The 26,450-nt window shown below is 41.0% G+C and overlaps 1 protein-coding gene across 1 annotated transcript; it reads right to left on the bottom strand.

Annotated features, from left to right (window-relative positions):
- Positions 1-731: 731 nt before the first annotated feature.
- On the bottom strand, positions 732-26,127 carry rpgrip1l (RPGRIP1 like). The gene is made up of 24 exons (XM_055222559.1): positions 26,052-26,127; positions 25,199-25,343; positions 24,086-24,399; positions 22,897-22,996; positions 22,216-22,359; positions 21,156-21,261; positions 19,939-20,085; positions 19,578-19,651; positions 18,823-18,962; positions 18,614-18,720; positions 17,924-17,974; positions 17,660-17,833; positions 16,075-16,192; positions 15,048-15,500; positions 14,114-14,259; positions 12,874-13,207; positions 12,488-12,786; positions 8,824-8,919; positions 8,356-8,482; positions 7,792-7,877; positions 4,716-4,902; positions 3,954-4,038; positions 2,014-2,150; positions 732-838 (listed from the first exon to the last, which is right to left on the bottom strand). Exons 1-24 carry the CDS (start codon positions 26,125-26,127, stop codon positions 732-734), a joined length of 3,753 nt encoding a protein of 1,250 aa, XP_055078534.1.
- Between the last annotated feature and the right edge of the window lie 323 nt (positions 26,128-26,450).

Raw genomic sequence — 26,450 nt, forward strand, 5'->3', positions numbered from 1 at the left:
AAATTTCCACCCCTTATTGAAATGTTAACACCTCTATGTCTTATGCAAATTTATGTGAATAAAAGCCTGTGGTTGAGGATGCAGCGCTCGGGTTGTGCAGGACAACTAGTACCTGCCTTCTGTGTTTTATTCTCTTATCTAGATGAATAGTTAGAGAAAGTTCTGGCAAAGCTCCTATTGATTATTAATAACTGTGATTTTCTGACAAGTACAACAACAACAAAAAAAACAACAACAGATTGCCTGATCAGCCAGTCCGGTCTACATTCAATTCAAATCCAGAAGGGTGTGGAATTGGACCATAGAGGGTAAAAAACCTCTGTTCTCACATCGGGCCGGTCCAACCACAGCCGCTTAGTATCACACGTCTCTAAAAACGGACTGTGCATCTCTGATTGGTTACTCCGTCTGTCAATCACACCCTCTAGAATCTAGGAGAGAGGTTATGGCTCCAGACCCTCTCATCTTTGCACGGTTTTGTCAAAGTGTGTCGTTCTGACTGGACAGGTAAACAAAGTGGCTGTTTGGGAATACCTAACAACAAAAATACCCATAATGATAATGTGTGATACAAAACACTTTATTAAAACAAAAATTCTAAATCACATCGTAAAAATGTCAAAATGTGAAAAAGTGTGCATTGTCAAACATCACAAATGCAAACTAACTACGTATTTCAAGTGTTTGAAAATCTGCACGTCTAAACCTAACGCAGTTATTATTAAAAAAAATTATAAGTCGATTTGTGCATCCTCCATGATGGACTGCAGCGCGGCCAGTCCCTCCACAGACACAGTGAGAACCCCGATCACCTCGCTCTGGTCCTCTGCATCCAACACTGCGCACAATCAAAAACATCAGAACGTCAGAACAGAAAATCAAACATAGGACTGGTTGAGAGATTCTGCCAATACCCAGGTACATTTACCCTTCAGACTGAGAGAATGGATAAGTTTTGATTCTTATGGTTTCGTTTTGAATCCTTAGGAATTCTGGCGCCACATTTATTAAAATCATTGTATTGCTAAACCATTAATTACACATCTCAACCTAACCCCAATTCTACCATAGAGACACATTACAAACTGTTTAACAAAATCTATTCCTGGATTTCAGATGACATCACAATATTCAATTCAGCAATAATGTTTAATACAGATGGGTCAGCAAAAATGAATATGGTTAAAATGCAGATTTCTGTTGTAATACAGAACAAACGGATAGTCTAAATTCCACATTCACTTCTGTAAATTTTCAGAGAAGAAGTCATGCTTCACTCTTTTTTATAATAGTTTAAAACAGTACATTCTTTCAATTGAAGCGTCTGAAAACAAAAAGGCACAAAAACTATAGAGATCTGCAATGCGTTAAATGTACTCCATAAACTACACTGATAATAATCTGTATAATGCCTCCTCCCACCTATATTGTCCTCTTCCTTTTTTCTATTTCCTTTTCTCTCTCTCTTTCCTATGTGACAGTGATTGTGTACATTTCACTTTGTACTTCATCAACAAAACCCACATTTATGTTTGTTATACTCTACTACTCTACCTGTTGTCAACAGTAATAAAAGTATTAAAAAAACAAAAAAACAATCTAACAAAATCAAGTTTAAATTTTTTTGTCTCCTCATTGTAGATGTCATGGATGTGGTCGAAAAAAATGCTATTATCGTGAATGCAGTTTAAATTAGAACATATGCTAAATTTGAATATAGACTATATCATATGATTTAAAAGAACTGATTAGAAATGAGAATGAAATGTATGATGAAATGATGTTATAAACTTCCAAATGAGTATAAAGTGATATTTCTGTACTTTTGTAGAAATAAACCTCAACAAATACATTTAAACACATGTTTCAGCACTGCGCCTGGTTATGATCTGCGTTTTTATCCAAATGAGTCACACATCTATTTGTGGATTTCAGTCACATTATATTTCACTTTATGGACACCATTTTGAGGACTTGTGACCATTCTAAAGAAGATAAATATTGTGTCCACACCGTTCAGCGGCGATTCGGTCAGGTCACGTTGCTTCTGAAGGATTTCTGGGATCTGTAGAAAAGCCACGCCCACCTCCTCACACTCCCTGTCCTGCTGCTCCTCCTCTAGAGGCTCACTCACAACAGTGAACTGGATCCTATAAACATACATAAAGATTTCCATTCAAATATATCAACACATGTACATAAACCTGTATTAGTTGTGTACTTTAATAAAAGAGCTATCTGTTGGCTCGCTTTTTCTTTTTCCTGTGGTCACATGGCTAGTCACATGATTCCCTGTATGTATTTAGGGACACCTGTGTGCCCTTTATTACTTTCATGCCCTGACGAAGACCAGCCAGTTGGTTGAAATGCGTTGGCCTCAATTCTTATTCCTCCTTATGCAATAAAGTGATGAGGTTGCTGTTTCAAAGTAAAGGAGATGAGTTGAAAGGCAAAGCTCATGATTTACCGGTCAGTCTACGTTCTGAAGGGTATATCAAGTAATAAAGCTTCTTCTGCATCACACATATATATATATATATCAGAACACTGAATTCATATATTAGTTTGAATAAAGCTTCTTAGGTGCATTACACGTATATATCAAAACACTGAATTCATATATTTGTTTGAATGCCGTTTCATGAAGTCACATGTTTGATTTGAACACTGTTTTAATATTTTAGCACTGAAACTCCTTTACAGAGATAAGACAGCCGGAGGAGACTCAAGGCCGAAAAACAGACCGGTACAGTCGGGGATGTCCGAGAGAGGTGAGGCCGGAAGGAGGAACCAAGGCATCAACCTGCTCAACATAATATTTGTATATTCATGTTGTATTTTACCTTTGGGTCAAGGGCGAGGCAAGCAGTCTGAGCACCTGACTTAAGTCCTGCATACGTAGGCCGTAAGGGACACAGTCTGACCCCAGAGCTCTATATTAGGATTGTATTTGTTAGGGGAATACATTTTTGTGATTTGAACTGATCGAATCCAGTCGTCATTTTTGATAGAACATGCCTAACAGTTCCTACCCTCCCCTATGGTCATGAGATTTGGGTAATGACCAAAAGGACAAGATCGCAGATACAAGCGGTCAAACTGAGTTTCCTTTGCAAGGTGGCGGGGCGCTCCCTTAGAGATAGGGTGAAGAGCTAAGTCACGCAGGAGAAGAACCCTGGTCCTCCACGTTGAGAAGAGCCAGCTGAGGTGGCTTGGGCATCTGTTCTGGGTGGCTCCTAGACGCCTCTTTGGGGAGATTTTCCGGGTATGTCAGACCAGGGTAAGACCCAGGACTGGGCTGGCCTGGGAACGCCTGCAAAGTGAAAAGTCCCTGGGAGTCCCTGCTTAAACTGCTCCGTCATGACCCGACCCAAGATAATCAGAAGAAGACGGATGGAACACTGGCTCACACAGCTGGTTAAACACACATCTACAGTATAAACTTCAGTCAAGAAAACTTTTTAAAAACTGTTATTTGTGTAAATAGTTTCTCCAGAGGGTGGCTAGACCAGATGTTATGATTCTCATCTGACAGTAAAATAACAGTGATATGTTGTTTTTATGGGCAGTAGTTGGGAGTGGTTTCTTTCCCGTGTTTCAGATTTGAGATGTGTTATTTCCCACTCTTTATTTACAACACTCAAGGTGACCAAAGTGCTTCCCAATAAAAACAACAGAAAAAAAGAACTAATCATCAGCCTCATCTCCCTTGCCTATCCTTTTTGACCCCTTTCCCTCTCTCCACTCACTCACCCTCCCTCTCCCCCTTTCAGCTGTCTCTCACTTCTCTCTTCCTCTCTTCACCCCCTTTTCTCAGTAATCCAGTAATCCCAGTAATCACCCCTCTTCCTCTTCACCCACTCTGCCTACCCACCCTCTTCTTCTTCTAAGTCTCTTCTTTAACTCTACCCCTCTCCCCATCTCTCTTCCCCTCTTTCTCTCCAGCTCCTTACATTTCCATGTCAGGGCTCTTCCCCTGGAGGGCGCTCCTGAGCAGGTGCCTCCTCTCACTGTGGTTCTCTGCGTCGACTGGGATCACTGGGAAAGATCACAAAATCACGTGAGAAAGTGGACGGAGGGAATTATAGTGAGTTATACAAATAGTAGAGATACTGAATCTGACAGAGACGGCAGCATCTTAAATTGAGACAGCTGTGTGCATCTAAATAGTAGTGTTTTTATTGTTTGTGAAGCAGGAAGCAATACAGGTGTGAGGTTAGCATGCTAGTGGTGGTTAGCATCGCAGTGACAAGACGGTGTAATCCCTCATTTGTCCAAGTCTGATAAGAGAATTTTAATGATAGCCTTATACTTATCTGTCTATCATAAGCACACTTGTTCTCATTCATGCTAATTATTTTACTATAATTTCTGGCACACTTCTAAATGATGGAAATGTACATAAAAGGGTAAGTAAAAGTAAGCATAATAAGATATGTTTTAGTTAAAAACAGAAAGCCAAATAATATCAAGTATATAATCTGTTTTAAAAAGAATGCAAAACACATTAAAAATAAACACAAACGTGCATTGTAATCTAGTGTACAACAAATGTACAAGGTAATCTTTCTGCATTTGTTTAGTCTCCCAGTTGAGTCACAACAAACCTGAACCTCACCCAAGACATTTACAAGCACATTTTTGTCTGGATAATCATCAATATAATGCAAAAATCCTGATTATTTTTGTTATCACAGCCGACCCATTTGCTGTACCTTTGCTGTAGTTGAAGTTGATGCTGTGGCCTGGGAGGGGTTTGGGCAGTGACACTGGGGTCTCCTCTGTGGGTACATCCAGCAGTGAGTACTCCACATAAAGTCGCACCACTGATGCATCCTGGGAAACTCGGGAGTCAGGGAGCAGAGACAGAGACACGACCTCCACACGGAGACGATCCAACGCCTGATGGGAGGGATGGGGAAATCAGTGAGGAAGTGCAGTGTGTGGAAATGCAGAATCTCTTTTGGTGGTTCATCATTCTTTTATAGATACTTTGCAAGTATCTATAAGAGAATGATGACCCCCAAGTCATGCTGGGGGTGTTCTGCATGTTAGGCTACGGCAGAATGTTCAGTAATTGCCATGGTGACACAATGCACACATTAGCAAACACAGGCAAAAAAGTTTTAAGATAGTCTGAAAACTCAAGAAAAAAATTAAATACATTTAAACCACACATATTTAACAGACTGATCAGTACAAACAATGTTTAGGCGTTTCATTTTCAACAAAAAAGATGAGAGTGACAAAATTTTGAGTAATGCTAACTAGTTTCATATTATTTGAGAGGAACTTTAACTGCATATCAGCTCACCTGTTGTAGTTACAGCCAAGTCAGTTCTTTACAGTCAGATTGTGCTAAAATAAAACTCAGATTAAAGTCTAAGACAGAGCAGTGCCTACAGTTAGCATCAACCCCCAGAGAATGTTGATGACATCAGCTGCAAAGTAAACTATTGGACCCACAAGCCTCCGGAAGAGCCTCCCAAATGAAATCATATCATGTATAAATTATGAAATGTTTGCAATGGCTTCTAGTCAAACAAACATGTTACATATTAAACTGCTTTTTATGAATGCCACATAATCGATACTCAAACTAGTATCGAAACTACTCATTTGAGCAAATATCGATACTAAAAAAGTCACATTCACAGGACAGAAAAGAAGCTTTTCTGAATAGCTTTAGAATGATCTTATGCTGTATCAGAAGAAGTATAAGACACATAGACTAGAATACACCCATGGACCACAATGAACCTACGTGGACAACTGCGGGATTACACAGATATAAGTCCACATAGTAATATTAAAGAGATTTCTACAGCTTAATGTTGAAAATGACATTCTATTGTCTAAATAAAGAGTGCATTTTACCATCATTGTGGTATCTAATCTGTATAGAGCATCAAGTCTATTCCTTAATATCAAAATAGTATTATTATTGTGACTGATACTGAATAGGACTAGTTTTACTCATTGACTGCATTGTATTTTGTTGGCATGTAGGTCATTTGACATCAGCCTGTCCAGGGAGGGCAGGTAAAAACTAGCCTGGTACAAACATATTACCTCTTTTGTGCAGTAATGTAATTTTATTAACAATTTTATTGTATAGTATACTATTGATCCATTGCAGCTGATGTCTTCATGCTAATGTAGGCACGGCTCTGTCTAAAGCTTTAATGTCATGAAGAACTGACTTAGTTGGAACTATGACAGGTGAGCTGATTTGTGCTGTTAAACAAGTCTATCTCAAATAATATAGATGTCACAAGCTAGTTAGCATTAGCCAACAGTTAGTCACTCACCTTGAAAATCAAACTCCTAAACAGGACCACGAACGGTCGTATTGACCACAGGCTCCTGAAAATGGGACCATTTTGTATTTTTTGAGACCATTATGAATTTTTTTTCTTGAATTTTATTCAAAACTCTTTTTTGGCAGTGTTTGCTGATCTGTGCATTGTCACCATGGGGGTGACAATGCACAGATCAGCAAACTGCTGAACATTCCGCCATACACATACATATACTAGAACCACCACCACAGCTCACTGCAAAGTATCAATTAGAAATTAGGTCAACATCTCATCTTGTCTCATTCATTGTGTCTCGTCCCATCCCTAATATCAGTTTTTGCGTCATGGATTTTGATTGTAATTCCTATGTATTGCAATTTTGATAAGTGCACTCAATTGTCTTGAGAAAAGGCACAAATATGAGTTTCAACCTGAACAAACTTTAATTATTTATAGTGTAACAAACCAATAATAAAAATCAACAGTCTCTTCCCACTTCCCAGTACTTTTGTTATGTACACTGCTGTATTGATTAACGTCATGTTTGTTTTATATTTTACACAGTCTGGGCTTGGTTAGTTCGATCCAGTACATTGTTCTGTTTAGAGCAGTAAAAAAAGCAACATGATTCAGAAAACAACTGTCTGCTTGTGCAGTAAAATCGAACAAAAACAAAACACAAATCATTTCACAATCAGCACCTGGTTTTCCCAATGTTTCTTCCCTGAAGACTGTGCCCCGACTCGGACACAACAAAATACCATTTTTTAATAATTTACCTCTTTTCCGAGCAGCCAAAATCCAGCCATGTAGTCTCCTGTTCTAATACTACTGAATATTAAAGAGAGGGGGTATTCTGCAAAATTGACTTTTTGAAGCTTTCTACCATGTTATAATGTTGTTCTTAAGTATGTATTTTTTCATGGCTAAGGCTGATTGTTTAGGATCCAGATTTACCGATGGCCGTTAAGATCTGCTGATATTTTTCAGCAGATATAAGGCTTGATTTTGAGTTTTTAATTTTTTTATTCTGTAAGTTAATTTGACTACAAACTCGCTCACAGCTTCTTTTTTGCATTATTACCTGCACAACAGGTCAAATCCTCCAGCTAAGGTAGTTCTGACCTAGATTAGCTCAAGTTTTGGCTCCCCATACTTTTGACAGGTTGTTCCAGTGACATTAAGGATGGGTCAAATGCAGAGGACTAATTTCGCTATAGGGACAATAAAGTGTCACCTGAGTCATATTTTGCTCCTAATGGGTAATCTAAATCTAAAACAATTTTATCAGTGAGACATGTTTCAAATCTCAGAACTCTGAGGATGTCTCGCAGCTAGCAGCCAAAACATGGCAAGGTAAATAAGGTTGTCTGCCTAAAAGAATATTAATATGACTGTAGTAAATGATTACTACCAAAGTTATTCACTTAACAGAATTCATTCTTCTTTCGCAATTATATTATGCAAAATTTATCTTGTGCCCACTCACCTTCCTCCCTGTGGCCAGCGCTTGTACAATGCAGTCATCACTGTCGGTAGATTGACTCTGATCCTCTTTTCGGACATCCTGAACATCTGCGAGGAACCAAAAACAGAATCAGAAAATCCACTGGGAGATATGTTATAATAGTGTAATGCGATGCTCATATGTTTAATTCAGAAGAGATGCAAAGGAGGAAGAAATTAACTGATAATTACTGGTACAACATAAAGCTGTGGTGGTACTTCCTGGCCTGTCAGAGGGACCCAGTCCATATTTTAAGTTAAGGCTCAAAATTATTGACTGCATCATAAAGTATTCATGTCTCTGCTCAAGAAACAGACTGAAAATATACTGGTCTGCTTGTATTTACACTGGTAATGTTCAATGGACACATTTCAAACTCTTTACACCAGTGCTTATAAAACTTACAAAAGAATCAAGTAGAAACTGATCAGGTGAAATTTTAACCATGCACTGACGTAATTGCTCCAACAGGAGAAGAGCGCTGGTCTTTTTGGGGGAGTTTGTATTTGAAGAGTGGACGTTTATAAGCATATGATTGGACTGTACCCTCCATATGGTCTGAGATCTGGTCTGAGTCATCAGACTGAGAGCTGGAGGCCAGGATCTGTCCGTCAGAGAAATGAGACGACGACTCCTCCTCGTCACCAGCAGGGGGCAGCACCTCAGGGACAGGCTAGAGCCGGAGAGGGAGTAAAATTACTGTTTCAAAGCTTTTTTTTTTTTTTTTTTTTAACAATGAAAAACATGTAAAATAATGACTTACATATTTTACAGTTTAATATATAATACTGTCATTCATATTATTATTTTATATAATCCCTCAGCTGTCCAGATTGGTTCCATAGTGGTCCGTGGGTTTATACTAGCAGACTTATAATACACTAGTCTTATAATTGTTCTGATGCAGCTCAAGATCATCCTAAAGCTATTCAGGAAAGCCCCCCCACCCACACACACATATATATGTATATAAAATAATTATTATTTAATTTTTTTAAATGATAATGATGAAACCTGTGTCTCTGTTTCCGATGCCTCCACAAATGTGACCTTTTTAGTGGCCAGCCCCTCCTTCAGCAGCGTCCTCTGTCTCAGCTTTGGCAGTGGAGCCTGAACTCAAAAAATCAAGGAAAGTGCATCATACAACTGGCTTTATATATATATGATATATGATATATCATATATATATATGATCCCTAAAATCTGAATAAACTGCTTGCGCAGCCCTACATGTTTCTGGAAGATGGTCTGCTATGGAGATTGGTTTGCTAAAATGTACACTGTATTGTATTATACTCCAAAGTGACTTCACTAGGCAAAGTTACATGTCAGATCTGGGGAGCGGCATAACCCCTTCACATTAAGAATGTTTTTTTTTCCCCAAGGCATTTTTGAGCAATATTACAATCTTTAATTGAATAAATGCAAGATATAAGTGTAATGCCATGTTGCGTGTTATGACCCAGCTCTACTATGGACAGGGGAAGAAACAAAAACTAAAATGGTAATACTGAAGTTATAATTTATTTAAAATGAATATAAAGGTACATCTAAGAAAAAGACTCAAAACAAAAAGGTTATTTACAACTGTTAACAAAAAGAGACACAACAAAGTAAAATGTGTAACATAAGGGGGTGAGTCCTTTTAAGGTGTGGTAGCTGCAGGGGTGGGTGCAGAGAGATCTGGGCGGCAGTCGAAGGCGGGGACCTCGACGACCAGATCTCCGAATGAGAAGGTCGCGTCCCTGCGCCTCCGGGTCGGGGACAGGTCTCTCACTGTTGTGTTGGCCTACGGGCCAAACAGCAGTGCAGAGTACCCAGCCTTCTTGGAGTCCCTGGGAGGGGTACTAGATAGTGCACCAACTGGGGACTCCGTTGTTCTCCTGGGGGACTTAAATGCCCATGTGGGTAATGACAGTGACACTTGGAGGGGCGTGATTGGGAAGAACGGCCTCCCTGATCTGAACCCGAGTGGTGTTTTGTTATTGGACTTCTGTGCTAGTCACAGTTTGTCCATAACAAACACCATGTTCGAGCACAAGGGTGTCCATCGGTGCACGTGGAACCAGGACACTCTAAGTCGGAGGTCGATGATCGACTTTGTTGTCGTGTCATCTGGCCTCCGACTGCGTGTCTTGGACACTCGGGTGGAGAGAGGGGCTGAGCTGTCAACTGATCACCACCTGGAGGTGAGTTGGATCCGCTGGCGGAGGAGGAAGCCGGACAGACCTGGCAGGCCCAAGCGCATCGTGAGGGTCTGCTCGGAACGCCTGGCGGAGCCCTCTGTCAGAGGGGTCTTCAACTCCCACCTCCGGGAGAGCTTCTCCTTCATCCCGGGGGAGGCTGGGGACATGGACTCTGAGTGGGCCATGTTCTCCACCTCTATTGTCGATGCGGCTGCTCGTAGTTGTGGTCGTAAGGTCTGCGGTGCTTCTCGTGGCGGCAATCCCCGAACCCGGTGGTGGACACCGGAAGTAAGGGATGCCGTCAAGTTGAAGAAGGAGTCCTATCAAGCCTTGTTGGCTCGTGGGACTCCTGAGGCAGCCGATGAGTACCGGCCAAGCGTGCCGCGGCTCGTGCAGTCACAGAGGCAAAAACTCGGGGTTGGGAGGAGTTCGGGGAGGCCATGGAGGAGGACTATCGGACGGCCTCAAAGAGATTCTGGCAAACCGTCCGACGCCTCAGGAGGGGGAAGCAGTGCTTCACCAACACTGTTTACAGTGCGGGTGGAGAGCTGCTGACCTCGACTGGGGATGTTGTCGGGCGGTGGAAGGAATACTTTGAGGATCTCCTCAATCCCACTGTAACGTCTTCTGAGGAGGAAGCAGAGACTGGGGACCCGGAGGCGGACTCGTCCATCACCCTGGCTGAAGTCATTGAGGTGGTTGGCAAGCTCCTCGGTGGCAAGGCTCCGGGGGTGGATGAGATCCGTCCCGAGTACCTCAAGTCTCTGGATGTTGTGGGGCTGTCTTGGCTGACACGTCTCTGCAACATCGCATGGCAGTCGGGGACAGTACCTGTGGAATGGCAGACCGGGGTGGTGGTCCCTCTGTATAAGAAGGGGGACCGGAGGGTGTGTTCCAATTACAGGGGAATCACACTCCTCAGCCTTCCCGGTAAGGTCTATTCCAGGGTACTGGAGAGGAGAATCCGACCGATAGTCGAACCTCGGATTCAGGAGGAGCAGTGTGGTTTTCGTCCTGGTCGTGGAACACTGGACCAGCTCTATACTCTCCATCAGGTCCTTGAGGGTTCATGGGAGTTTGCCCAACCAGTCCACATGTGTTTTGTGGATCTGGAGAAGGCATTCGACCGTGTCCCTCGCGGTGTCCTTTGGGGGGTGCTCTGGGAGTATGGGGTCCGGGGCTCTTTGCTAAGGGCTGTCCGGTCCCTGTATGACCGGAGCAGGAGCTGTGTTCGCATTGCCGGCAGTAAGTCAGACCTGTTCCCGGTGCATGTTGGACTCCGCCAGGGCTGCCCTTTCTCACCGGTTCTGTTCAATATATTTATGGACAGAATTTCTAGGCGCAGCCAGGGGTCGGAGGGGGCCTGGTTTGGGAACCACAGGATTTCATCTCTGCTGTTTGCAGATGATGTTGTCCTGATGGCTTCTTCGAGCCAGGACCTGCAGCAGGCACTGGGGCAGTTTGCAGCCGAGTGTGAAGCAGCTGGGATGAGAATCAGCTCCTCCAAATCCGAGGCCATGGTTCTCAACCGGAAAAAGGTGGCTTGCCTCTCCGGGTGGGTGGTGAGTCTCTGCCCCAAGTGGAGGAGTTCAAGTATCTCGAGGTCTTGTTCACGAGTGAGGGAAGGATGGAGCGTGAGATTGACAGGCAGATCGGTGCAGCGTCTGCAGTGATGCGGTCGCTGTATCGGTCCGTTGTGGTAAAGAAGGAGCTGAGCCCAAAGGCAAAGCTCTCGATTTACCGGTCAATCTACGTTCCTACCCTCACCTATGGTCATGAGCTCTGGGTAATGACCGAAAGGACAAGATCGCGGATACAAGCGGCTGAAATGGGTTTCCTCCGCAGAGTGGCCGGGCGCACCCTTAGGGATAGGGTGAGGAGCTCGGTCACACGGGAGGAGCTCGGAGTAGAGCCGCTGCTCCTACACGTTGAGAGGAACCAGTTGAGGTGGCTCGGGCATCTGCTCAGGATGCCTCCTGGACGCCTCCCTAGGGAGGTGTTCTGGGCATGTCCCACCGGGAGGAGGCCCCGGGGAAGACCCAGGACACGCTGGAGGGACTATGTCTCTCGGCTGGCCTGGGAACACCTTGGGATCCCACCAGAGGAGCTGGAGGACGTGTCCGGGGTGAGGGAAGTCTGGGAGTCCCTGCTTAGACTGCTGCCCCCGCGACCCGGCCCCGGATAAGCGGAAGAAAATGGATGGATGGAGCCGCAGATGAAGTCCCAGGATTGGCCAGGCTTTAGGACGATTATAAACTCTTTGCAGTGAATATTCAGGATGTTCAGAGGAGATAAGGTAAGTGAGGGATTACTTTGGACCACTGCAAACCGTTTAAAATGAACTTGTTTTGTTTTTCATGTTTAAGACAGTAAAAATCAGTATGGTAAAATATATATGAAATATATATATAAATATGGTGTACCTGTTTTATTTTATACTTCATTAAGCTAATCCTATAGTATGTCAAATGTATGACTCTCGACACCCTTACCTTGGTTGGCCCCACTTTTGGATGGGCCATGGGAGCACTAGGACCCCCTCTGCTCTCAGGCTTTGGTTCCTCTTTAGCACTGGGCTCTGTCTGTGGCAGTTCTGGTGGTATCGGCTGCTCCTGTTTCAGTTTCTCCTGTTTCTCCGTTTCCTCCATACTCGCTGTGGGTTTAGTGATGAATTTGGGCTCCTCCACCGTGACCTCTGACCCTGGAGGAGGCAGGTACGAGAGCATCCACTTCAGAGAGAGCTGGATGTGCCCCGCAGGGAGTCCGGACTGGTCCCTAAGCTCAAAGATTCCTGAAAAACATGAGTGATGAAATCTGTATTAAATTATTATCTAGTCACTGTTTTATGTAGAAATATGATGAATATTCACTGTCTCACCAGTGATGGCTTTGTCCTGGGCCAGTGAAGTGAGTGGAACCTTGGCTTTGCCCAGGTACACATCCATCTGTTCCTCTTTGTAGTCAAACACATAGAACTGCATGTCTTCAGAGCAGAGGTACCGGTGCAGGCTCTGGTCCATGTGTACAGAGTAGAGTTTGGAGTCGTTAAACTGTGGGTGGGTGGAGTCAGGGACAGTGTCTGAGGGGTAGTCTGGGGAGTCGTAGAAGCGGTAGACCACGTACGGGCTGGGAGGGGAGGAAATTCTGCACCTGAGGTCACTGCAGCTTTGAACCGTGACACAGAGCTCATTCCAGTCGCCTGAGAGGGGTAGCTGCAAGAGACAGACGCATATGTGATGAAGTTTATTGATACTTTACAATACTCAAGTTAAACTTTACTCTGAGCTTTGTTTTAACATAATCTGACCATAAAGAACTGATTTAGCTGGAAATACATCAGGTGAGCTGATTTGTGGTCTTAAACAAGCCTCTCACACACAACATTAGTCACAAGCTCGCTCATATTAGCCAACAAACACCTAAACAGAACCTTGAACGCTCGTATTTATCACAGGGTCCTAAAAATGTGTTGTTTAAATCCATTTTGTATTTTTTCTTGAGTTTTCAGGACAATCTAAAAATGTTTTTGACAGTGTTTGCTAATGTCTGCATTGTGTCTCCATGTTAACTGCTGAGCATTTCATCATAAACATATATGTAAACCACCACCAGTGTGCTACATCAATAGATTGGATATCTTTTGCCTTTAAAGCTTATCCAGCAATCAGACCTTTATGGATAGTGAATATGAATAAAATTAAACATATACAATAATTTAACTTTATGATATAGCTCTTGCCACCATAATATGTAAACTCCTGCTGCTACGAACAGGCCTAAACTGTTCAAATGTAGATTTTTGATGATAATCATTTTTGGTGTCAATATTTATTGTGGATACTTTTTTTGCACTACAATATGATTTGAGGTGTGGAAGGTTAAATAAATAATTTCTTTGACTGATTAATGATAATACTAACTACTAAAGTATCTCATTCTGCTATGTATTTTCCAGTCGCTCATGTTTTCACAGTATTTTAACAGAAACAGTATATTATTGTAGGGATAATCCTGCTTTAGGGTTGTGTCAGTGATATAAAGTAGTTTCAATATTATCATTTACTGTTTATATTTACTCAGCAATATATCCCACTTCAAAATGTGTTTGGTCTAGTTACCTGTATCTCTTGTTGTTTTGAGCTGGAACTGACGTAGTCCACAGCCCGCAGCTTCTCTTTATACAAGAGCAAAGTCTGTGTCATGGGGATCCGGAGCCTGAACCAGTAATCCAGAGAGCCGAAGGAGCGCGCTTCCTCAGATGTACCTGAACACACGGGACAGGGGAGAGAAATACAGAGAAATTATTTTTCACTTAAATGCTATCTACACAACTGCAGTCTGATAGTGTGCCAGCTTTGGGCTGACAGAAGAAGACCAGAGAGCACAGGTGAGCCTGAACAAAGGTCAGGTAAGGGGAAGGGTAAGGGCCAGGTGAAGGGGAAGGGCCAGATGAGGGGAGGAGGGAGGGGCCCGGTACTGGTCACAAAAAATAAATACAATTACAGAGGATAACTTTAAGGTCTGTAAAGCCCAAATGAGGCAAATTACTTTTACTTAAAGCAGCACCGTTTAAGATTCCTGGTGCAATTAAATTGACTAACTGTGATGAGTTGACTGCTGAACTCTACAGACTCTAAACACAAATGAACACAAAGACAGGAGCTTTATTAATATCAACTCCAAGACAGGTGGCAGTTCTGAGGACGGCTTGCAGCTAGCAGCAATGTCAATATGTCAACAAGGTAAATACACCTCCTACTCTGTATTAGTAAGAACCCAAGTTAGCTAATGTATAAAAGAAGTATAAACGAAGACAACACAAACGTTTTTGGATTCATTTCTCATTTTCATCAAAACTAGACCTTATTCCTAAATATTTTCATATCTTCAGTCACCATATTTCTACCTGTTATTTGGGTGATCATGTCTCAAGGTGCAATAGAAATAATAATTTGACAAGCTGAGTAATAATTTGACAAGTTGACTACTAGAAAAATTAACCACTGACTAGTTGATTACTAAAATAATCATTGTTTGCAGCCCTAAACTCACCAATGAGAGGAATGGTCCCGTATATTTTCCCCTCCTGCTCCATCAGAGGCTGCAGTCGTATCTGCCCTGAAGCCAGAGTCCTCCAGTCCAGTCCCAGAGCCTGGTGCAGCTCCACAGTTACCGTGCTCCGGCTCAAATAGTCCAGAAACGCCTGGTCCATCCGCACCACGTACCGAGAGGTGAAGCCATACTGTGGGCATCGACCGCTCACAACAGGGGTGGAGTGGAAGTCATACAGATGGACGAGGTAGGTGCAAAAGGTGTAGGGCTCTGGGTCAGAGAGTGACTGGAGAGCGGAGGGAGACAGGGACACACTGCTGATCTGAAGCTCCAAAACATTCTCCCCGCGTTCAAGATGGAGGCTCTCGTTAAACTCATCTGTCTCCTCCTCATCGGTCACGTCGGGTTTGAAAACGTAAGCTTTGGTGCCGTAAGCAATGTCTTTAAGCTGAGCTGGAGGGACAGAACAAGAGAAATCGCATGTAACCTTCGACAAGCCTTCACAATAATTTATACACTACAAATCAGAAATATCAAAAATCAAAACTGCAGAATGATGAAAAATGATGAAAGGTAAGGTTAAGGTACTATCTGTAGGGAGATTTGTCCTCTGCATTTGACCCATCCTTCAATGCCACTGGGACTACCTTAGCTGGAGGATTTGACCTATGGCACATGTTTTGGGTTGATGGGGGAAACCACAGTGCTCGGAAGAAACCCACCCAGACACAGGGAAAACAAACTCCACATAGAAAGATAAGACAGGTAACCTAGCAGCACTCCTTGTATTTATTTTTGCTACAAGTTTGGCTATTTGGCTTTATTGTTATTGTACTGATAAGTAAGTAAAAAAAGTTATCCTAGCAGTCAGTTTATTGTATTGAACAGCACACACAACATAATGCTATATATGTAAGCCAGAATAAAATATGAAATGTTCAAAATGACAACTGATCAACACAACACAGCACATTGTATGCTATAGTATCATGTAGCACAAAAATAAATAGAATAATCCTCCTCAAACCTTCTAGTTTCTTGATCCTGGCGGCTCTTGAGTCCAGGAGTTTGGCCTGAGTCTCCAGTCTCTGGTCCAGCTCCATGCGCTCACTTTTCAGCTTCAATGACACAGTGTCCAGCTCTTCCTGAGAAATACAACAATGTGGATTGGAAGACTAAATCTGTCCAATAGTTATATCAAACTAAATGTTATGTGTCTCTCATCGTGTATTATCTATTCTATTGACTAGTATTTAAATATGTATAACAGTATTAATAATATATATATATATTTTTTTCTATTAAACTTCCAATATCCCAATAGCCCAATATCACAACAGCATCAGTTTTTTTTTGACACTGGGTCGCTTTTTAATTTAATACTAACACTTGATGCATTGTATTCACAGCAGACCTCAAACAATAATAATTATGCATTATGCTGCAATCAAATCGCAGCGTCAGGGGCGGTTTACAGGCAAAGTCTATGGGAGATGTACGTTTAGGCTGATCCAATGTTTCCTCAGACGCCAGAGTTGAAAATGTTGAACTTTCGTCAAAATTCGCTGCGCATCAGTGCATCTCTCTTCCATCTATAACTCCTCAGACCCAAAACAAGCAAAGAGAACAATAGGAGGGTCGTTAAAGGATAGGGTAGTTTCAGCTGAAACTGGAGACAAGTAGCTGTTTACAGTTTCAGTGTAGTTAGCCCCTCTCCTCAGATAGATATAAGGCAGTGTCCACCAGCAATCTGACAGGGACTGAAGAAGAGGCTTGGATGAGCACCGAAGCCTCTTCACTCCTACAATGATTTGTCCAGTTGACAGATTTAAACTTTGTCTTTTGCTATGCACATGAACGAGTTTCAAGCGTCTGTCTTCAAATGCAAAGGCATTCAATTGGCATTAATCTTATACAGAACTTTTGATTTTGTACATTATTAATTCACTCCACACTTGGTAGTTGTAAGATACTATTGTAGCCACAGCTACCCTAGGACAGAAAATAGCCTGCCAATCTGCACCATTGGCCTCACCAACCACCACCAACACTTACACACTACACTCATATTAGGCAAGGTGGGCGAAGAGCCTTGCTTAAGGACACAACAATTTTGCCACTGGTGCCCTACTGTATCACCTGGTATTCCCAGCAGTCTCCCATCAAAGTACTAACCAGGGCCATCTTCTAAGATCAGATGAGATCTGCTATACCAGGGATGTCAAACACATTTTCACCGAGGGCCATATCAGCAAAATGGCTGCCCTCAAAGGGCCAGATGTAAAATAAATTTAACTACTTTTTTTAAACTTTTTAATTAACTGTTTCTGTATTTATTGCTTATTCAAGTTACAAATATTGCATATGCATTTGCCTAGATGTAGAGATATGGCTGTGTAACTGCGTATTTCCTGATAAAATGACATTTTAAGACCATCATGCCTTTTAATTTACCCTGTCGAGGGCCACATAAAATGATGTGGAGGGCCACATTTGGCCTCCGGGCCTTGTGTTTGACACATGTGTACTATACCTTCATTCCCCAAAGTGTGACTACCAATCAGTCCCAAAACATTCATATAAAGGCAAACTGTGTCTATAAGGTGGTGTACCTTGTATCCTTTGCAGATGCGGCTCTCCACACTCAGAAGGCTTCTGGTCTTCTCCAGTTCCTGGATGGTTTCCGCGTGAGCTGCTCTCAGCTCCCTAACCTCATTGTCCACATTTACCTCATCTCTGACGACCTCGAGAAAAGCCAGCTCCCCGCACTTCTGGGACTTACGCTTCTATGGGAAAAAAGTACAAAATAAATACAATATGATAGTCAATGTTGAATAGATTTTTAAAAATTAAGATCAGTACCGATATACACTTACTTTGACAAGCAGGAGAGCCTCTGTCAGTTCAGAGACATCATAGTCGCTATCCTAAAAAAAAAACAAAAAAACTTTACAAATACAAGTGACGTTTGGCACCTGCAGTGCCAACTCAGAGTAGGGCTGGGCAATAAAATAAAATAAAAATCTAGCTGTAATCATTGTGACAGTTATTTTGGTTGTGTCATGTTTCTAGGTTTAAAGCAGCTCTGTGCTCAAATGCTTTTACCCACTCCTCCTATCAATGGGTATCAGATGCAAAATTGCACGGATGCTAAATTAGGACTGTTGCCATAGTAACTAACAATTGAAAACAAAATGGGATATCTTTCGAAAGTGAAAAGTCCTCGAAATGGAAGCTGAAATCCATGTATTAGTTGGCCTCTGTCATGCTCTGAGTGACAGGTTGATTCAACCAATCACAGTGAAGCCAGAACTCCTAATAGAAGCAGATGGCAACTTACTATAACTATAGTTAATATAATAAGTCTACATAAATCGTGATGAAATACTAAAACTAGTAAGTAGCAGGTATAAATCCTAAAAAATCAAACCACTGGACAGAAATGAACCTTTCCTGTATAGTTTTAGAATGATCTTGAGCTGTGTGAGCTGTATCAGAACAAGAAAAAGACCACATAGTAATATAAAAGAAAGTGGTATGATTTAAATTTTGAAGCATGAACTTACTTTGCTATAAACTTTTAATTGTTCTTTCATCTCCTCCAGCTGCTGCTTCTGCTCCAAAAACTGAATGTGCAGTTTTTTATTCTCTTCTGTCAACTTCTCATTGGTTTCTACAGAACAGTCAAGACGAAACGTATAAAAAAATCATGACCATTATAAAAACCCACAGTTATATTATTGGTTTGTCTTCACAGTGAAAGCATTGTAAGTACCTCTCTCAGCCTTGACCTTGTCCAGGATCTCGTTCTTGTCCACGAGGTCAGCCTGAAGGGCTGTCTCTAACTGTGAAATCTGCAGCTTCAACTTCTGCTCCTGAAGCTGCCACTTCTGCTGCTGTGACACGTCAAAGGCACTGCAGACGAGCACAAAACAACCAAAACATTTAGAGAAGACAAATCATGCTTTTTTCTGAAGCGGGTATTTAGTATCTAAAGTGGAACTAAACACCTAAATGGCGCCCACTACCACATTTCAAACTAAACTGGGCAGTGCCTGGAGGACTAAAGGGGAGAGTGAGGTGGAGGAGGGGCGGGGAGGTTTAAGGAACAGTGTGATTGGTCTAACAGGTATCCACACTTCAAACTCTGCCCCTGCAGCCAGGTGTTTGTAATTAGAAACATCTCGCTGTGATCATGGGAATTCTGTGCAACGTCAGGTAGTACTTGAAATTGCAGTGACCACTAAAAGCAGCACAAACCTTTTGAGGCATATTTGACCAGAAATGCAAATGTACCTAGTTTGCATTAAAGTTGCCAAAAATAACTAAGAACAGTAGATAATGCTATTAAAACACATATAGACAGTTTAGTAGCAAAAAAACAAGTTTATTTAATGTTTTGTTCAACTTTAAGTATAATATATGTAGATCATTATTATACAATTTGCTATATCTTTATAATTCGAAACAAGTTCACTGACTTTCTGTTTACAATTGTATAGTACCCTGGTATATATAAATGCTAATGACCTGTTGAGAAGTTTGTTGTTGTTCTCCTTCAGAAGGTCCCTCTCCTGCTCGAGTTCAGAGATTTGCTCCTGAAGCTAAAAAACAGGAAAGTAGATTTAGATTCATTTGTACAACACAGAGACTATATGTACATGCACACCAAAAATCTGCTTTCAGATAAGAAATAGAAGAGAAAATGCTAAAGACTGAAATTCTGCTCTGTACTTTATCTTCCAAACTGCAGTTACTCAAAAAATAAAAAAAAATTATATATGTCACCATGTGTTTTTGATTACGTAAATGTATCCACTGTTACACAGGAATTGTCGTGGATGTGTGTCTGACCTGCTGTGTGTGTATGTAATATTATTGTCTCTCTGACCTGATGTAGTGCTTTGCTGGACACGGTGGAGCTCTGTAGCTGCTTTTCCAGCTCCAGGCTGCGGAGGCGCTCCTCCTTCAGCTCCACATTCAGAGAGTCCACATTGGACAGAGCAGAGTCGTGACTCGCCTTCAGCCTCTGCTGGCTCTGGGACACAACAAACACAACTTCAATATGTTTAGACCCGGGGTATCAAAACTATGGCCCGGGGGCCATAGTTAGTGCACCATTTAACAGCAAATTAAACTATTTCTACCACTATAACCTCAAACATCACATTGCATTGTGACACAGACCTAAAATGAATGTGTTTCAAGCCTTATTAACAAACAAAGCTGTGTAAAGCTCTGCACTGCATTGATCACCAGTCTGTGGTTTTGAGATGTGGTTTGGGCTCCTCTGGTTTAGACTGTAAAACATAAAGAATCTTCCTTCTCCTGTTAGATTTTGTCTAACCAAGTAACTTAAAGGTGTAAAATGTAACTTTTCTAATGGAGGGTGCGCTTCCTGCTTGCCCCTGTGGAGATTTTAATGTTTTGCCTGGGATATTCCACATTATGGCAAGAGACCATATTTTGCATTTACTAAATTACTTCTGTTTTTATTGTTTAAAAAATAGCATGCATTCTTACTGTGGGCAGGCCCCTACACAGATATGATCTATAACTTGGTGAAGTGGCATCACTTGCTGTCTCCATGACAATAGCTATGTTTCATCTCAAAGTTTACTGTGGAAAATTCCAAGCAAAAATGTCATCTCATTGGAGTCAAGCAGGTCACATACCCTCAGACCAAGTCTCAGTCTAACAACTACTCAATTTTTTCTACCTTGTAAGGTACTCTGTTGTTTTTTTGTTTTTGCAGAAAACAAGAATATTTAGCTGTTACAAATATGGAAAAATATGTATAAATTAGGTACATATTACCAGCTCATGGTGTGCTTTAAAAAAATCTTGAAACAACATGAAAATATACTATAATACAAGTAATCAGCCCATTATTCAAGGCTATGGTTTGTTTAAATCTCTGATACTAGACAGTAAAATCTCACCAAAACTCTTTCAGTTAGGCCTGCCTATTGGAGAAAGTTGTACTTGGCTTAGAAACAAGCCTTACTTTACTGTACTCTGCAATAGCAGCAGCTCCAGTCCACAGCTGTGAGGAAGCCGTTGATCAATCCCCACTGACACAGTATTGTTGTTGTTGTTGTGTCTCACCTCTTGTAGCTGTAGAAACCTCCCCTCCAGCTGGGTGATGGCGTTGGAGCGTTCAGCCAGTTGTTTTTGCAGTTTGATCATGTTCACGTTGCTGTTCACATGTGTCCTGAGACCAGACACAAACAAACAAAACATGTTCAAACAATAAATACAGGGTAAATGTGGATATACACTGTTAAATTTAATGAAGAAACCCAATGGAAAACAATCAATGGTGCAGCAGGCAGAAGATATCGATCAGTGTTTAAAAGGGGGACCAGTGCATGAGTTTGGTTTAACAAGAAGCAAATTAATTAAATTAATCAAAGTCATAACAACTCGATTGTTTTACTTCAGTTTGTGGAATTATTTTAATATTCATTATGCTTAAAAACTGATATGTAAAGGCTTTAACATGTAACAATGACATCCACCAACAACTCACTGTCTACTGCCTAATCTTTAAATATTTATTAATTTTAGTGTGACTTGGTGGTGTTGTGCATAGAGCCAATTGCCTAAATAACTAGATTGACACTCGTTGTTTACCTCTAGTATGTGTTTGGACAGAATTGGACTTTTCCAGTGAGAGAAATATGCTATAATATATTAATATAGAATATAGAATATTAAAGATAAACAATACTGTATTAACTTTTCTTTTAAGAGGTCCACAAATGCTACAAGCAAAGCAATAGCATTCCCATGGACACAAACAGGTGCTGGACCCTCCACCAGAAAGTTATATTGAAGGTGTTCAAATTGTAAAATGCGATGATGTCATCTTCCCAGTTGGGGGGAGACAGGTTTTATTGATATAATACGGTACTTTACATAGAAATATCTAAAAGATAAATTTGGAAATGGTGAACCTGATCATTTTTATTTTTACTGGATCCTAGAACTCATATTGTTACAAAGCATTTGAAAAATATTCATAATTGCTGCCCCCACCTGTATTAAAGATGACTGTCCTATAGAATGTTTTGATGTCACCTGAAACCCAACAATAGTGCACCTTTAACTAAATAGAATAAAGTGGGTTTAAGACTCTCCGCCTCTTCACAGACATGCTCTGTACCGGAGGTTGGAGGTCTGATGTTGCCGTGCGTCCAAAAGTCTCTGCTCAAACTCTGTCTCCTTCTTCTTCAGTTCGTCTCGGAGCAGCTGAGCATCTCCCTCCAGCGCCTCCATGTGGCTCCTCTGGGACTCGATCACATTCTCTCTGAAGCACAAACAATAATCCAAGATTTTTACACACATGTTTACAGAGGACAGGTATTTGTTTAACTATAACATACCAACATCACGATTTTACATTTTGTTCATTGTAAATCACAACATTAATCTAACAGGACTTAATAACAGAAACCAGAAACAGATCCACTGACTTCATGTTTGAAACTACAGAACCAAAATGAAATTGCATCATAGCCATCAGGAGATTTTTGCTTGTTTCTATTGTAGAACAATTTTGTTAACCCTTTGTGTATGTGCCAGGGCCTGAATTGTTTTAATAATCCCAAGAATGTACAGATCAGTGGGCGGAGACAGGGGGTAGTCGAAAACAGACATTTTCTAAGTCTGTTTTTCGCCTACCCCCCTCAACTCCAACAGGACAATAGAAGATTACTCAGAGATGCATGAATCAATCAAAATACAACTTTAAGTACGATAATGATGAGGGAACACTGTTATAACATAGTTAAATGCTCAAAAAAGTCCATTTTACAAATAAGAACAGTAAGTTTGCAGCACTCACAGGTTGCGTATCTCGGCCCTGGCCTCCTCCAGTAAGCTGTGCCCGTACCGGGGCAGCTGACCGGTCGGGGGTCTGCCTGCTTCCTCTGAACTCCTCGCACCTACAGACAACAAAACAGAACAGGTTATAACACATAAACTTTTTATTTTTTTGTTGATGAACAGTGTTCACGTGCATGCCAAAATCTGATTAATACATGACTTCTGAACATTAAAAAATGACATGTAAACCACAAAATCTGATGTGAGTGGTCAGAGGGACCAAGATCAGAAATAAACAAGATGATTTTGCTGTTTACATGTCATTTTAATAATCTTACAACTCAAACAAACTTGATAATAATCTGATTTAGAGTGTGCATGTAACCACAGCCACTTACATCTGTTCTGATGTTTTCCTGATTGTTCACACCTATGGAGGTATTGATGAGGAAAATTATGCACACAAAAAAGTTATAATAGAGTTATTTTAAAAATTATACTTTGTTTACCCAATACAACTCTTAAAATCCACGCACATGTCATTATGTTTTTGATTTCTCCTGTATTAGACCTGGAATAGTCCTGTTACCGGTATGTACTTGATTTAGATCTAGTGGTACTCGAAAAGTCAATTCTTTTCTTTGGTGGTACTTTAGAGCATAGAGCTGCATAAAATAAAAAAGCAGGGAATCACAATATGGCAATTTTACCAAAATAATAGATGTTTACAGGGTTGAGATCACAATTAGAATTTCTTGACCATATTGCACAGTACACCCAAAAATCAAAAAAACACAGCAGTTACAATTGTGACACAATGCATACATTAGCAAACACTGCCAAAAAAGTTTTAAGATGGTCTAAAAACTCAAGAAAAAATACCAAATGAATTTTCAGGAGCCTGTGAGCAATACAAGTGTTCATGGTCCTGTTTAGGTATGTGATTTTCAACAAAAAGGTGAAAGTGAAAAACTGTTGGCTAATGCTAGCCAGATTGTGACTGTAATGTTGTTTGAGAGAGACTTGTTTAACAGCACAAATCATCTCCCCTGTCGTAGTTCCAGCTAAACCAGCTCATCAACAGGGAATGTTGGTGACTCAGCTCAGTTTACTAAATAGGTGAGAGGAGGGACAGGACAGCCAAAAGGGGGACAGGCGACCACCCAACATCATAGATATAAAGATGTAATGATAATGTTAGGACTTACTTTTGGGTCTCACAGGAGAGGGGGAGGGCATGTCCCTGAGCTTCTTTATCCCAGAGTTGATGCGTGAGTGGATGTGGCTGTATGGGGTGGTCCCTCTGCTCTGTTGGTGTATGATTTGCTGCTTGGCCACTCTGAGGCGCTGTTTGAGTCCCTCGTTCTCGCTGTGCAGACTCCGGATGTTGTCCTGGAGGTCCTCGATAAGCTCCTCCATCCCCACGTCCCTCCCTCTGGGGCCGGGCTGAGTTGCTGCTCCAGAGGCCAGCTGCTCCAGGCGACTGCGGTCCTTCACCAAGCGCATCAACTTTGTGGCCAGTCTGAAGGAACATGTATAATATTTAATGTAATTTTTACATTGTTTTACCAGTTTTTTCCAGTTTATTGGTTAGTTTGGCCTCTAATAATCTAATAAAAGTGTCCTAATACACCGTGCACATGGTGTTTTAATAGCATTATCTGCAGTTCCTAGTCATTTTCTGACAGCTTTCATGCAAACTTGGTAAATTTGCAGCTTTCTGGTAAGAAAAGCCTAAATCAAAGTTTGTGCTGCCTCCTGTGGTCATTGCAATTTCGAGTAGTTGGTGGCATCACAAGAAACTGCCTTAATAACAGCCAGGTGTTTCTGATTACAAATATCTGGCTGCAGGGGCAGAGTTTGAAGTGTGGATACCTGTTAGACCAATCACACTGTTCCTTAAACCTCCAGGACCCTGCCCCTGTCCCCCCTCACTTTTTTTAGTCCTCCAATTACTGCTCAGTTTAGCGGCTCTATTTGAAATATGGTTGTGGGCATTGTTTAGGTTCCACTTTAAGTTCTACATTACACTTAGGTTGGTCTTGGTTTTGTCCTTTTGGTTTTAAATTAACTGAACTTATTGAAATGAAATCACAATTTGAATGAACACTCTTTGCAAATTTAATAGAGTGCAACCATAATTTCCACCACAAACTTTTTAACAAACCTTTTGGACGTGTTTTAAATGTGAACTTTCAACAGAATTAAACTGTTATTAAAACATAAATCACAAATCTAATCATAATCGTAATGCTTTTCTCAAATGGTTCAGCCCTAATCCCAAAGATGACAGTAAAACAGTACAGAAATGTGGTCCTGACCTCTTGATCTTGTCATCCTGTTTGTTGATGTGCTGTTTGAGGTTGAGGTTTTCATCATTGAGCCTAAGAAACTTGTCCTCCAGCTCCTCCCGGGACATCCGCAGTACGTCCTGACGCACTCGGGCATTCGCTGCTCCAGAAGTATCTGCAAAGAATGTTATCAGCAAAAAGGTGTCAAATTCTGAAGCACGATATATTACTATAGAAATAAATCACAATAAACAACAATATTTAAACTGCTTTATACCACTGACGCAATTACTCTAAACCAGTTAATCTTATTAGAAAGAAAATATCCAGCATTAAACACTACATAGTAAAACAAACTACTGTGTCATAAATGTTAATAATTCAACTAACTCATCTGAAAACCAGTAACTAGACTCACATCTATGTGAGTTTGAACTGGACTTTTGACATATGTTTTCCAGTCTGTACAGTCCAGATTATGATTATCCAAATACAATTAGAATATGATTATTATGAATTCATTAATTTATCTCAAACATGCAAACATGTCACAAATAATGACGCAAGAGCAGTCACAAGTCAAAATGAAAGATATACAAAGGCTACAGAGCTGCAAGTTTTCATGTCCAAAAAGGAGTGGGAAGAACAATTATAATTTTTTTTAATCCCACTCCTTTTCTAATTGGACTTTAACATTTTGAGTTTCCTGTTACATGTTAATAATTCAAGAATTCAATAAACTGACAGAAAAAACATATTTAAATGAGCACTTTTCACTGTTTTCGTAATTCATCAGTGTCACTTCTTTATATTTCTTCTCATGACTAGTCATGGCCCATCCCTAACTTGAGTAACAGACAGAGCATAGAAGGTTGTGACAGACCTAGAGTGAGTCGGGGGACATTCAGAGGTACATCCCTGACCGGAGCGTCTGCAGCAGTGTCATCAAAGAACGACATGATCCCTCCTAAAACACAGCAACCAGCATTAAAAACAAATCATATTTTTGAAGTACAATAATTTCCCCCACAAAGAGCAAAATATCCTGCCTGATTATACATTTAAACTCCTAACCCTGTAGTTTAGATCTGCGCAAATGTTTTGAAATGTGATTCTTGTAATAATTTTGTCAGTCCATATTTCAGTCTTTTTGTTAATTCTTCTGGACATGTTTAAAATGAAAAAACTTCCAATTCTTGTTAGAAAAATCACAATTTGATATTTTTGACAGAGAAAGTGGACTACACTCACAGTCATGGTGTAATGTCTACTTGTTAGCAAA

This window comes from Periophthalmus magnuspinnatus, chromosome 6 (genome assembly GCF_009829125.3).
Source record: "Periophthalmus magnuspinnatus isolate fPerMag1 chromosome 6, fPerMag1.2.pri, whole genome shotgun sequence".
NCBI classification, from domain to species: domain Eukaryota; kingdom Metazoa; phylum Chordata; class Actinopteri; order Gobiiformes; family Gobiidae; genus Periophthalmus; species Periophthalmus magnuspinnatus.